Below are 15922 nucleotides of genomic sequence, written 5' to 3' on the forward strand. Positions count from 1 at the left end.
CCTTTACAGATATACTTCAACTTTTATCTCTCACAGATGCAATGTTTTAGCACTATGTCTAATCTACAGATACTTCTATGGCCTGTTCAAACAAAATCAGTAGCTTCTAGCTTCTCTTTTTTAGTGCAACTGCAGACACACTAAACCTGCTTTTCCTTTTCCTCTTTTAATCAACATGCTTATGTCTCTGAAATCTCTACTCTAACAAAAATGTCAAAAAAACTTCTTTTTTAATCCTCATGTGCATCCTACACGTTGCACTGATGTACTTTTAGGTTCTTTGACTTCTTGTGTATGTGATCAAAAATATATATAAAATATATTAAAAATAATAATAATAATAATAATAATAATAAGGAAAACAAGTGAATGAGATATTGTTATATGCTTTAATGATCTTGCAAATGGAAATTATTAAGTGAAAGTTCAGCAAGACAATACAAGAAAAGTTTGTTCTAAGAGACAATAGACAATCCCCACCCCGTCGTTTTTATTGAATGATTGAGATTAGTTACATTTTTTTTTTTTTTTTCCCCCCAAATCCTGATCTTGTGCAGCTGTGATTTTGGCTATCTTTTACCAATTTAGCTGCTCAGATGAAATATATATTCAGAAGTAGTTGTTTTAATGCTGAAGGACCTCTGATAAAAGAGTTGCAAAAATACTTAATGCAATAGCAAGTGCAATCATACTTTTATGCAAATTTTATCAAAAAAAAAAAGAATTGCTTTCCTTATTCAATCTGGAGAACCTATAAAAAATGTCCCATTTTTTTTAAAATTAATATTCACCAATGAATTTTCCAAGCTATTCAAGATCAGACAAGTCGGTTATATGTTCATTTGCCAGCCAGTATGTGCATTACTGCCATCTCTCTCTCTCTCTCTCTGTATTTGAGAATGGTCCCCTATTGCTAAAATACAGTGCTCACTAATGATATGAAATGTATTGGACATAACAATGATTATATTCAATAAGTCATTTTTGCATTTGTATTTTGCATTCTAGATAGCTTTATTCAAAATAACCTCTTCCAAAAGAGAGAGAGAGAGATTTATTACATATGCTTCATGAATAGGATTTCAAATAGTCCACAAGAGTAAACAAAATATTTCAAAGAATTTTAGACAAATGAACAATGCTGCTTCTTCTAGAGCATTATTCCAATGAGAAAATGGCCACATGATGACACTGCTGGAATTTGCATTTGACAACAGGATACTACATGGAACGATATTAAATAAATAAGAGCAATGGGGGATGGATACAAAGCATTTAATATCGGTAAAAGGGTGGCTGATAGACCAGAGAGTAGTATTGAATATGGCAGAGTAGAATCCAGGGAAATTAAAGTCACCAGCAGTGCACTGTACCACTTGGTATATCAGCCACTGCTATTTAATTTTTACATTAATGATATATGGAATAATTTGAGAAAATAACCAGTTATTTGCTGATTATCAAAACCTGGAAGTTCAGCAGTTAATAAATATGATATAGATATCTTCAATAGTGTGCTGATAGATTTTTAACAACTGACTTTATTTTATTTTATTTTTTCCTGTGTGTTTATTTTACCACCAATGAAAAATCCTTAGCCTACTCATAGTACATTTGTACTATGAGTAGGCTAAGGATTTTTGTTTTCCATTTATATCAACTTTATATATACTTTTTTGTAATATAATAAATTAGTTTAATCCTTTATCCAAGTGTAAGCAAACAAAGTTTGCACCTGAAAATATCTTCAGGACTGAGGTAAGGTGGTGCAACACCAGGCAACTCTGAGCAAAGGTAGATCAAGCTTTCATCACTCCTTGTCTCAGTATCTCCCATAATGCAAAGCACATCTCCTTGCAGACGTGTATACTGCTATGCATTAAGGTCCCTTAATGCATAGCAGTATACAGACATGCAGTATACAGACCTTAATGCATAGCAGTATACACGTCTGCAAGGAGACGTGCTTTGCATTATGGGAGATATCGAGACAAGGAGTGATGAGAGCTTGGTCCACCTTTGCTCGGAGTTGCACCACCTTACCTCAGTCCTGAAGATATTTTCAGGCGCAAACTTTGTTTGCTTACAATTGGATAAAGGATTAAACTAAATTTATTATAGTCTAACCAAGTGCAAAATAAACTTCCAACTTTTTTGTAATGTTTTATTTAATTTTTCATAATCCTGAACCCCTGGTCTAAAGATCAAACATGGAATTTTTTGTTCAAGTCACTTCAGTTCTCCAATAAGTAGGGCAGTGGTCTTACACCAAGTGATGAAATTCATCTAACGACAATCACAAACATCCGTGCCCATGGCAGGATTCGAATGTGCGACTTGCTGGCTGGAGAGCAGTTATATTAACCACTCAGCCAACCAGGTCGGCAATCTGGAATATTCATTATTTATGGGTATATGTGTATACATTTATTGTAAGTTTTACTGATTTACAAAAATCTGGAATATTCTTTTAGATCAATTTCATATTTTACAAGTTCAATTAAATGGTACAGTTTAAATACAATTACATTTTAATTTTATATTAAATTTAAAAACTTAATGCATCACTTTGTCTTTTTGGCATTTTTGAGATTAGAATCTGAAAAATTATTTATGATTCATTTTTATTTATTTATTTGGGAGAGGGGATTAATATAGCATGTTTAATAAATCCTCTTAAATAACCATACTTTTAATTTATATATAATAAAAATGAAAACAAATATAAAATAAAATAGATAAATCAAATGAAATTTGTTGAATCATTAAAAAAGCTAGTAAGCACATTATGTTTTTCTGCACCACTGATATTTTCTGGACAGTGTTTTGTGGCTCACTCCAACTCTCCATATTGGGTTGGTTGTTAAGTCCAATGGCATTACTCTTGCTGATATTTTATCCAGAAATTGCCAGCACTTCTCAGTGGAGAATGTTCAGACAATGAGCCATAATGTTACGGACAGTCATACTTATAGTTTGAACAGCATCAATCATGCTTACTTCCCTATGCAGCTACTGCATAAGGAAGTTCAGATATGGAAAAGAAGCACAAAGGTGGCCAAAATAAGCATGCACTGACTGGATTTTCTGTATCACCATATACAAGCTTATCTTTTCCAGCTCCTGCGAGTCAGCTCCAGTACATCACTGGATCCTGAGTATGATTTAAATATACTGAATATGTAGGGAAGGCATAACACTACCACTTTAATATGACAAAGTGTAATATTATGTACTCTGGAAGGATTACAATATATATATAGCAAAACTGATGAAACCAGGGATTTGGGGGTGATGACAGAGACAGTTGAAGTTCTGAGGACATACTGAAAAAGTGGACAAAACAACTCAAAGGATTAATTTGATACCGAAGAATACACTGAAACTGTATTCAGTTTGGATATGGGGATATAGACTTCTGTAAATGCACAGATTTGGTTATCTCAGTGATGAGTATGTGACAAAATCTCGCTGATAAGCAGAAAAGAGAGAGAAGATTCCTTCTAAACCTACTGCTGTAGATTTACATGGAATATCAGCTCGGATGTTGCGTGAATGTGCAAAGGAATTGTCAACGCCTCTTATTTGGTTATATAACTTAAGTTATATAACTCTGGCATGGTCCTTAGGGAGTGGAATGAAGGCAAAGTGGTTCCTTTGCATAAAGGTGGCTCTAAGACCGCAGTAGCTAATTACAGACCAATCACCTTCCATGTGTATTACCCTAATAGTGCATAATGCGCTGTTCTCCTGAAGCTTGTATACTTTTCTTGATAAACGTATTTAATACAGCAACTTAAACATAACTAAGCATTCTGGATATAAGATTCTAAGTATTGGGTTGGCAAATAAGTTCGTTCGGTTTATACGTTAGTACAAGTTTATGCCGCTTCGCCTGTCGCTATTGTTGTGCTACCGTGCAACGCTATTGCGCAGTTGAAAGGCAACATTTCACATAACCTTTCAGTGAATTTTCGTTCGGCCTATTTCAGTTGCGCGTGTGTAACATATTTTTAGAAATGGAAGGAGATAACGTACATTAGTGGCATATTTTGCTTTTTTATTTCAAAAAAGGCAAACAAGCTGTGGAGGCCCATGAAAAATATGCAGCATATATGGAGATGGTGCCTTAACAAAACGAGTATGCCAAAAGTGGTTTGCCAAATTCCGTTCTGGAGATTTCAACGTCAGTGATGCAGCTCGCACCGGTCGCCCAACGGAGGTTGATTCGAGTGTTGTGAAGGACATCGTCGACAAATATCTGTCACAAACAGTGTGGGAGATTGCTGTAGTACTGAACATATCCCATGCAAGTGTTGAAAACCATTCGCACAAGCTGGGATATGTTTCAAAACTCAATGTTTGGGTGTCGCATGAATTGACTGAGGCCAATATGACTGCTCGCATATCCATTTGTGATTCGCTGCGATGTCGCCAAGAAACGACCCATTTTTAAAGCAGATGATTACGGGAGATGAAAAATGGGTCATGTACGATAAAGTTGTACGTAAAAAATCATGGGGGAAACAAGAGTGAACCACCACAAACAACCTCGAAAGCAGGAGTGTACCCAAAGAAGATCATGCTCTCTGTGTGTGGTAGGATTATAAAGGTGTTGTCCACTATGAGGTGTTACCGTCAGGCAGAACGACTGATTCAACTGTCTACTGCTCACAGTTAATGCTACTAGCCCGTGCAATTAGCATAAACGTCCTGAATTGGCAAGTAGGAAAGGAGTTGGCTTTCACCACGACAACGCCAGACCCCACACATCGTTATGTCTTGACTGGGATGTTTTGCCGCATCCTCCATATTCACCGGACCTGACACCTTCCGATTACCACTTATTCCAATCGTTGCAGAATTCTCTGAACAGGAAACCTTCGCTAATGAGGAGGCTGTCAAAAAATGCCTGCATCAGTTTTTCGCCAGTAAACCGCAGGAGTTTTATGAATGCGGCATAATGAAGTTGGTGGACAGATGACAAGAGGTCATTGATAAAGAAGGTCAATATATAACTGACTGGTATGTATTATATATACATTAAATAAAATATGTTTCATTCCACTCTGAAAAACTGAACGAACTTATTTGCCAACCCAATAATAAATAAAAAAGGAACGCCTTAAGCATTAAAGAGTAGTTTGGAATAATAAAATGTTTTGAAGGAAACAAGAGAACATGACATCATGAGAGCAACAAGCCGAAAGTAATCCACAAGGCACACTATCAGAGACAATGCTGAAAAATCAAAGGGACTTTGATTTTTCAGCAGATTGCAGGTTTCAGCAGATGCAAGCATAAACAACCTTATGGGCAACTCGTAGTAAAGGTGGAGTAAGCTCCAGATCAATTTCCTTAATATTTTCCATAATGTAAAGCACATTTCCTAGAGGACATGTATGATATGTATAAATTTTATTTTTGAAATACAACAGGAACAATTGAGTGCCGCAGAGATGAAACAAGACCTAAAAAAATACAGCATTTACTGTATTTATTTATTAATTAGGAGTATGAGATGCTTAAAACTGCAGTAGCATTTTTATTGGGTTTGTTATTATTTTTTTTTTTTTTAGTGTAGTATTACTTATGAGATTGTACAGGTTTTGAGTGTTCTGTACCTAATCCTATTTTTCCTATTAGTCTTGTTATTTTTATTGCACAAAACACCATGATGTGGTGATTTCTAGAAACACACATACTGCATTATAAGAGAAATAACCTTCATAATCATTCTTACCAATAGATGGTAAGTGTTGATATCTCATTCAGAGCTGCATCTTGTGAGGGTACTACAGGATGCAGATCTGAAAAATTCAGATCTGCATCCTGTTCTTGTTCTGTTATGAACACTCTAAAAGTCTGATGGTAATGCTTAAATGTTAGTTATTCATTATTGTATTTTTTAAGGAAATTACAACACACAATAGACTAATATTAACTAAAATAAATTTAATTAATACTTCCAGGATTTCAGCAGAATCAAATTGCCATCATCAGGGAACAAAATATAACAAGATACATGCACATGGGCACTGCACTAAGTAATGAAGATGAAGCATATCAACTGCAAAACAAATAGGCTCAAATTCAGAATACATACTAACATTTGCCACCTCCATCCTTGGAAGGCTCAATTCTTCTGCTATTATGAAGGGTGAGAAGTACAACTCACTTCTCACCCTTCCAGAAGATTTGATATTTATCCATTTCTATTCCTATTATACAGGTATCCCTCGATTAACACGGTTAATTAATCCCTCGATGTTACCGCATATATCAAAATCGCGTTAATCAAATCTAATAATCAATGGTAAAAATTACAATTCGTCCGTGATCGTATATACTGTATTAATAATTCGTTTTATATGACACTCATTTAGGAAAGATAAAAAATGAATGCAAAGTAAATGTTTAATAAATACTTGTACCTACATTATTCACTGCAATTTTTTTATCAAAAGAAGCTTTCATGAGTCGTTTGAACAGTTTTAGTTTTTTTTTGATCGGCATAAATTCTACGATAACAAGCAAAATGACTCTCCATACCTCGACAAACAAGCAATAAAACATAAAGAAAAAACACTGCAAATATAATACATGATGGTACAAATTAAGTGGATATTGAATCCAACATTATTTCATAGCCGTATATAGAAACCACTAGAGTTTCGTGCTGAATATATAGAAACTAAAAGTTTCGGCGGATGCAAGCATAAGCAACCTTATAGGCAACTCGTAGTAAAGGTGGAGTAAGCTCCAGATCACTTTCCTTAATATTTTCCATAATGTAAAGCACATCTCCTAGAGGACATATATGATAAATAAGCCTTTGGCTTTCTATTTCAGTAATACAAGGTTTATTTATTTTCAGTTACAATCTAGAAATTATTGAACAAAGAATAAAAAAAACAAAAAAAAACCATACTATACTGGCATTGGAGGTCGCGGTATCTCTAAGATACAATTTACTGTCAAATATCACAAACCTTTACATAACATGTGTTAAACCAAACTGACAGCAAAAAACAGTGCAGAATATCACTCGTAACACATGAATGCACAGCCACTCATGACCTCCAAGCTACACACACACACTGAATTGTGTAAGAATATTTATATTTAACATTTTGCATGAATCTGTCAGATTAGCTGCAAGCTCCATTGGGTTCAAGGCACGTTAATCAAAACTCACTGCATATATTTAGCGTTACAGAGGCGCCAATAGCACCTCCGTAGTGCAATTGGAAGAACGGCGGTACATTGCGCCATTCGATTGGAAAAAGCCTAAGTTCGATTCTCGTCATGTCGGGAGGAATCTTTATATATGGAATTTTTCAATCGAAGGTGAGTTAGCCGATCACATACGGAGGTAGCAGGGTTTTTTCTCCCGGAAACTCTGGTTTTTCTTCCCGAATACAGATAAATCGGCCCTTCAGAACACATGCAATTTACAGACAAAAAAAATACTAGTTGTGGTAGTGGGCACTAGATGGCACTGATGTAGATAATTGGTAGTAGATGATCGGTGTAGTGGTGGAGACGGAGAGTTGTACAATAAGTGTCCTCCTGCGATGAGTCTTTGGACTCCTTGGAGGTGTCACGAATAATAATAATAATAACAATAATATCAAGGGATTGCCGTAATTAATTTCGCCACGTTAAGCAAAACTGCGTTAAGCAAGGGATACCTGTACTCAGAAAAGTTTTGCTTATGCCAATTATCCTTGGACATAATGACAATCAATGCCACAAACTTGCGCAAAATTTTCTGAGATTTCTTGCATTAGTAAGCTTATAACATATACTCCTTAGAACACAATCTTGCTAACCTTCTCTCCCCATCACTATACTACCATACTTCTCCAAATATAAGTGATTCAACTCTGTTTGAGGACATTCTACCTATACCGTCTCTTCTCATTCTAATCGCTAAACATCTCTCCCTACTTACACTGATGCATTCTATCACTGTATCCTGCTATAATACATTGATCTTTCAATTATCTGGTTTTCATAGAACTGAAACTTCAATTATGCAACCATTGAATGGCTGAGTGTGTCAAATGACTTCTGGTATACCATATAACTGTACCATCAATTAACCAACCTTTGAATACCTAACCTAACCAGTACACTGATTCCCCACTAATGTCAGATAACTGAGGGACTGGAAATACTTTTATTGGGATTATATTGATCAAGTGTGCATATAATAACAACTAAGTTATACCAACTAGTTTCACCAACTAAGTCTGTTGGCATCTTCAGGGTACATAACTGATGTACGGCACTAAAAAGTAAAAAACTGTTACAAACTATAATCAACCAATTCCAATTATATTAAACAAAGAACATAGCACGTACAATACATTCATAGAGCGTGGATGATATCACTTGTTGTTATTTAGGAACGTTCTATAGTTGGCATTCATTCAGTTCTGGTGAGTTGAAGGATCTGATAAGGGTCTTCCAGATCACAGACAAGATTAGTCCTTGGTTCCTGTTAAGGTTTTGTATACAGCGGACAACTGTTGTGGTCTCCTTAAAAATTCGGGAGCGGAAGTGCTCCTCCATGTAAGGAATTGTGCTTCTTTCCCACTCTATGGTATGGTTCGTTCTTGAGAAATGAAAAGCTAACCCCGATTTTTCTTCTCTGTTATTATTGACGTCACCTATGTGTTCTTTTTGCCTAATTTCAAGGCTCCTTGAAGTTTGGCCGATGTAATTCAAACCACACGAGCATGGTATGTTATAAACTCCAGCATACTTGGAGAAAGGATGGCTATCTTTTGGAGATCTTAAGAATTGTCTAATCGTTTCTGTGGGTTTAAAGGCCACTCTTATTTTATGTGGGTCTAAGGAGTCTAGCAATCTTGTTGGAAACTGTCCCTAAGTATGGAATGACGATGGTAGAAATATAACGTACATCATCTTGTTGTCTTTGTCGGGGTTCAGAGAAAAGTATCTTGTGGACGAGTCTTCGAGGAAATCCATTCATGGTAAGGTTGGTGGATATCAGGGATAGTTCTTCCTGGAGGTCTTGTTGATCTGTTTAAAGGAGAGAGAGGCATGGTTCTTCAACATGTGTACAATACTAAGTTTCTGAGAAATGTGGTGCGAGGAAGTGAAATGTAAATAACGTCCTGTATCGGTAGGTTTGCAGTAAACTGAGCGATTGATACCACCATTCCGAAGCTTCTTAATTAAAGTGTCCAGAAATGATAATTGGTTATCTTTTTCAAGTTCTAGAGTGAATTTGATTGTGTGGTGTAGAGAGTTGATTTTGTTAAGATCAAGATTAATTCTTAAGATCTCCAAAAGATAGCCATCCTTTCTCCAAGTATGCTGGAGTTTATAACATATAACATACCATGCTCGTGCGGTTTGAATTACATCGGCCAAACTTCAAGGAGCCTTGAAATTAAGCAAAAAGAACACATAGGTGACGTCAATAATAACAGAGAAGAAAAATCGGGGTTAGCTTTTCATTTCTCAAGAACGAACCATACCACAGAGTGGGAAAGAAGCACAATTTTTTACATGGAGGAGCACTTCCGCTCCCGAATTTTTAAGGAGGCCACAACAGTTGCCCGCTGTATACAAAACCTTAACAGGAACCAAGGCCTAATCTTGTCCGTGATCTGGAAGACCCTTATCAGATCCTTCAACTCACCAGAACTGAATGAATGCCAACTATAGAACGTTCCTAAATAACAACAAGTGATATCATCCACGCTCTATGAATGTATTGTACGCGCTCTGTTCTTTGTTTAATATAATTGGAATCGGTTGATTATAGTTTGTAACAGTTTTTTACTTTTTAGTGCCGTACATCAGTTATGTACCCTGAAGATGCCAACAGACTTAGTTGGTGAAACTAGTTGGTATAACTTAGTTGTTATTATATGCACTTGATCAATATAATCCCAATAAAAGTATTTCCAGAGCTTTTTGGTCAAGAAAATTAAACGTTTTTTAACATAACTGAGGGACTACTGTAACTCTCTAACACTTATATATATATATATACATACATACTGTCTATAATCTGCTTCTCCATTTGATCAAAATAACAGTAATAACAAATGGCAACACCAAATATTTTAAACCACTCTATCTCCCTTCAAACTCATTCCAAGTATTCAAAAACTGAACACCTTTTTGCCTTATACAGCTCAGGTATCATAGCATTTGTTATTTTTTCTCTCCTTCTCAGTTCACTGTTATCATACCTGGACAACACATTAACAACTTTCTTAGCTATGATATTATCTCCCATATTAACTTCATTTTTATTACTGTACAATGTTGTTAAGAAATTACATAACTTTTTTTCTTTTTGTAAATATTATAAATAGAGCTGTTCAGTAATTATCCATGCTTTTATAAGTATTTCCTTCTAGGCTCTGCTAATGAATTAAGTACATATATGAAAGCAGATAAACATAATTTTCATTTGCAAAAAATAGAAAGAAAAGTTAACTCACCATAACCCCAGATATATTCACACTGATCATCAGGAGAAGGACAACTACCATGAAAACAGAAACTATCTCCACTCTTGCAAACATTTCCATTTTTCTTGTATAAATCTCCAGGACACTGTTAGAAGATCAGAATGTTATATGACTTGACCACAGCTGAAATAAATTATAAGTTAACTATATACAGCTATGCAATTCATATTAACCAAAGTTTAATAATAGGCATATTTATCTGAAGTAATGTAAATTAATAATCATAGCTATCATATCCTAATATCTAATTGAAAAAAGTTAATTACAACCTATAATAACTTATACAAGTATTGAAAGTATAAATGAGAAGTTAAACATTTTTTCACAGTGAAGATATAGGTATGAGGATTGACATTTACATGTACTTCAAAAGAAAACATGTACTTCACACATAAAAGTCTAAAGCTGTTCATGAAAAGGTTTTAGGATTCCAAATAATGATTTCCAAATTACAGCTCAATCATACACACAACCTATCATAGTACTTTGTTCAATAAAAGTAATCCTGCCAGAATTAGTGATAGATTTGTTTCTGAGCTATTATTATAACCTAGGATCTACATAGAGTCATGGCTCATCATTGGGAGGGTCAATATGGACAACACAAAGTCTAGTAATGTTACTAAAATTCATTCATTCTACACTCTCACCACTCTCCCAGGAAATGCATTGCTCCTACCAATATCCATGCAAAAAGCTTACTTATTCTCTTACTTGATATTTCTTTTCACAGCATCCAGAGATGGAATCTCTCGGTGCATCTTCTCCTTGATCTACAATATGAAAAATCTCCTAGTGTCAATCCAGAAAATACCTCTTAACAGTTTAAATGGCCAATAATATCACCATTTTGTCTTAAATCCACCAGATTTTAATTATCTCATGTCCTCAGTCTATCTTCATAAATAATATTCAGTAGACCTGACATTTTTGTTATCTACTCTATACTCTCTTCAAAGTTACTTCATGCCGTTTAAATCCCAGTGACATCTGAACACAGTAACCGTGATGTGTTCAGGACTTTTACACAACAGAACTAACACCCTCTTATCTCTGCTCATCAGCATCCTCTTCAATATTGTAGTAATTCTTTGGGCGGTATTCACAACAACAACTGCAACATGTTCTCTAAACTTCAAATTTCTATCTACTACCATAACCTCAAGATAACACTGGTTCCTCCATTTCATTCAGTATAGTTCCACCAATCAAGAGAAACACATTATAATAAATTTAATGAAAAGTAACAAACAAATACTTAACACACAACTACAAATAAGCAATTTAACGAGTGACTGAATACAAGGCAAATACAACAACAACTGCCATGCTATAATGATCATATCAAATATATAATTAACCATTTTTATATTTGAAAAGGATAAGAATCTCTCAAACTTTTGGTACAGAGAGAGAGGCAATCATTCCAATTTAAATTCAAATGATATGACAGGCCTCAGAACATTCTTAGAAAAAACATTCATATTTAGAACTACTTCTATGGAGAGGGCAAGCATCATTACAGAGGATAATATATGTTTCTTATATGATGAAAACAATGTTTTCCTTATGGTATTCGATTATCTATCATAATTGCCAAAAGACCGAGAAGGTTAATTTCTTATGGGAATGCTATTACCAGTCTCAAACTTAAGTATTAACTCAATTCAAAGAAAATTTAATCATTGTTTAATAGCTGAAGTCCATCATTCCTAAGTATATTTAAAAAAGGAGAACTTAAAAAATCAAATATTATTTACAGTTATCACATATATGTCATGGCATTTCATTATATCAAGAATTAAAATATTAAGTCACTCTCAGACACTTTCTCTCGATTAAACAGTACAAACAATTTGAGTTAAATGTGCAATGATGAGCTCAACTCAAAAGTTTAACAAACTCATAATGACAAATATGTAAGCCAAGATGTAGCATCACACTTAAATTAGAAGTTTAATGAAGTGAAACAGCACTGATATTAATAATAATAATAATTCTTCAAACTACACTTTAAACAACTAAAAATAAACTTTCAGCAGTTCTGAGTGAACTAAACAGAGCAGATAATTACATTAATTTCCTATTCTGCATTCAGAGTTCAAGGTATTGGTAACCATCCATTCTATATTAGTAATTTTAGTGATTACTTTTGGTTATATCTTACTTATTTTAGACTAAAATGTTGGGTGTGTATGTTTTTGTGCAATTTAATAAGGAATATCATTTAGAAAGTGTATTTTTTCGTGGCACTGATGCATACAATGTAAATGGCAGCCAACACTTCCTTGTTCACTGAGATTAGCATGAGGAATTTTGTACAATGTAGCATATGTGTTATGTATTCATTGCCAAGAGTGGGTTATGGTATAAAAGCAAGAGTGAAAAGAGAGTTTGTAGTAAATGTTTTGCATGCAAGTGCAAGAAATGTGAGTCATGCAGAAAGTGGAAAAATGAAGTGACAAATATTAACGATGTAAGGAAAGATAGCAAAAATGTTCAGGTGAATGATAGTGTGCTGAATAAGAGCATGAAATAAGTGACTGAAAATAATGTAGATGATGGGGTGAAATTAAGGATGAAATAGCATGCTTACGTGGTGTCCTATACAGAATGAAATGGGAGCTAGAATGACTGGAGAAACAATTGTCATGTGGTACAGCAAGTGAGAGAATAAAGGAAAAGCGGATAGGGAAAGTATGAAAGTGTGAGAAACTGGAAATAAGAAGCCATTTTATAGAGATTTAATGACAAGGGGGTATGCTTAATGAGAAAGAAAGTAAGGAAAGCATGTTCTGCATGTGAGAAGATAAAGTGAAGCTTGTAGATGGGAGAAGTGAAAGAGATGACTGTTATAGCAGGAACAAATGATTTGAAAGAAGAGAAATATGCGATGAGAGAAGATATGAAAGAGTTATTGATAGATGTGAAAATGAAAGCAGAGTGGATGTTGCAAGTAGCAGTGAATGTGTGTATGAATATGGAGTATATTGTGATGTGGTGGGGAAGTTGAGAGTGATATATGTGGTAAGTGGTGATAAACGTGATTGGGCAAGAGCAGGATATGGTGGGAAAATCACAACCAACCAGTGGCTTGGATAAGACTGGTTATAGATCTAAAAATGAACTGCTGTGTTTGTTTACAAATGCCAGAAGTATCAGAAATAAGGAAGATGAAATGGTTTCATTGAGTTTATTCGTCCCAAAATAAATTGAATAAGTGAAATATGGTTGAGTTAAGATGATATTCTAATAAGAATAGAAATGGAAGGATATAGTATTTTTTGTGAGAACAGAAAGAACAAGAAAGGGGGGGGGGGTGTTGCTAATAGTAGGGAAATTATGTCTACATAAGGTAGGCATGAAAGAGGGAAATAGTGGCAATAGTTATGAGACAGTGTGGTGTAACGTGGAGGTTGACAGGAAGACATATTTAGTTGGATGTTGCTATAGGCTGGGAAATGTGGAGGATGGTAATGAAGAAATGTATAAACATCTTGGATTAGTGAACAAAGGAAGAGTAATTATTATGGGTGATTTTAATTATGGCGGTATAGATTTGAATGAAGAGATAGCATTTGGGAATAACGAAAATGAATTTCTTGAGTTCTTGAGAGATAACCATCTCAGGCAGCATGTGAAGGAGGCATGTTAAGATCTAGAATTCTAGATCTGATCATTTCATCAGAGGATCAATTGTGAGAGGGGGTTTTCATACTTTCCTCTGGTTGTGTTCATGATGTGATCACTTGGTTTGTGGCTAGTCATATGCAGACTTCTGTGAGGAAAGGAGATATGTGGAATTATAAGGCAGGTGATTATGACAAGCTTAGGACACAGCTTGGAACTATAACATGGAAGGAGGAGTTAAGCAGTAAGGAAATAAATGTTGCATGGGAACTAACAAAGAAACACATAACAGCATCAATATGTGAATGTATTCTGAAGGCCAAAAAGGCTGAATAAGTTAGGTGTGTAAAATAGATGAATGTGAAGAAGCTTAAGCATGATATCTGGAAGAAGGTACTTTGCAGGAAGTAAATATGAATAATGGTAATAATCAGTTACATGAAGAGTATAAAGAACAAGCCAGGAGAATGAATAGGGGTTTTTATACCACTTTCATCCATTAACATCATCTTATCATGATCACTCTTCCTTCACCTGAAGAAAAACCCCTACAGAAATTTTTAGGTATGTGGCAAGTAGAAGGAAAAATGATCATTGTCAGATGATGTTAATGGATAAAAGTGACAGAATGGTAACTGGTGCAGAAGCTATTGTTGAGGTATTCATTGATCAATTTATAAGGTATTTCATCCTGATCAGGAAGGAATCATGAGGAACTTAAGTGTAGAGGATATAGGCGAGGATGACTTAATTGTGAGTCAGCAGGAAGTATTTGAGGAAATAAATAACCTTGATGTAAATAAGATGATAGAACTTGATGAGATATCACCACGCATCTTAAGGGTATGTTCCAGGGAATTGGCAGTAACACTGGCATGCTTGTTTAATAATAGTTATTAAGAGTTTAACCACAACAGCACAGGTTCCAAGGGAGTAGAAAACTGATAAAGTTGTTCCACTGCATAAAGGTGACAATAAGGCTGTGGGTTAAAATTATAGGCCAATCTGAATATTTGGAGTCGTGGTAAAGGTACCAGAGAGATTGGTGAGAAGTAGGATACAGAAATGGATTGAAAACAGCAGTATTTTTTGTGGTTATCAGCATGGATTTATTAGGGGGAAGATCATGTTATACTAACTTATTTGTGTACTATAATATAACAAGGTGACAATCACCTTACACAGAGAAGATGCATACACAGTGGTGTACTTGCATTTAACAAGAACTTTTGACAGACAGCCATATTACAAGCTGGTAAATAAACTGAAAATGATAGGATTGGATAACAGTCTTCTGAGTTGTATCAGTGACTGGTTGTCAGATAGGTATCAGAAAGTTATATATGGGAATGCAGTATCCTATAAGAGGGAGGTCACTAGCGGTGTACTGCACAGGTGAGTTTTGGGACCATTGTTGTTCAATTTGTATATTAATGATATTGAGATGGGTTTAATTAGTGATATGCAGATATTTTCAGATGATGCATAGGGAGAGGAATTCAGAGTCAAGCATATGTTAGGGTCTTGCAGGACTTGAATAGATTACCTGAATGAGCAGGTAAGTAGAACTGTCAGTTGAATGTTGCGAAGTGTAAGGTTTTGAAATTTGGTAAGCAACGGTGAGATGCAAAGTATATGGTCATCCCTCGACTCATGTCTACTCGAAGATACACCCGTGATCCCATAAGGAAATAAATAACATTTTTGACTATATACTTTCAAATAAGACTCAAGCGAGCATAAAGTAAAAAGGTTTCTATTTAGCAACA

The 15922-nt window shown here is 35.0% G+C and overlaps 1 protein-coding gene across 1 annotated transcript in view; it reads right to left on the reverse strand.

The window, feature by feature from the left end:
* The window catches only part of LOC150105449 (disintegrin and metalloproteinase domain-containing protein 11-like), a 602139-nt gene that overhangs the window by 255260 nt on the left and 330957 nt on the right, over window positions 1–15922 (reverse strand). Inside the window, exon 19 of the mRNA XM_090393967.1 lies at window positions 10494–10608. Coding sequence (XP_090250093.1) covers window positions 10494–10608 — 115 coding nt within the window. The remainder of the gene's footprint in view (window positions 1–10493; window positions 10609–15922) is intronic.

This window comes from Typopeltis vanoorti, chromosome 6 (assembly GCF_054136105.1).
Source record: "Typopeltis vanoorti isolate ZY-2024b chromosome 6, IOZ_Tvanoo_1.0, whole genome shotgun sequence".
NCBI classification, from domain to species: domain Eukaryota; kingdom Metazoa; phylum Arthropoda; class Arachnida; order Uropygi; family Thelyphonidae; genus Typopeltis; species Typopeltis vanoorti.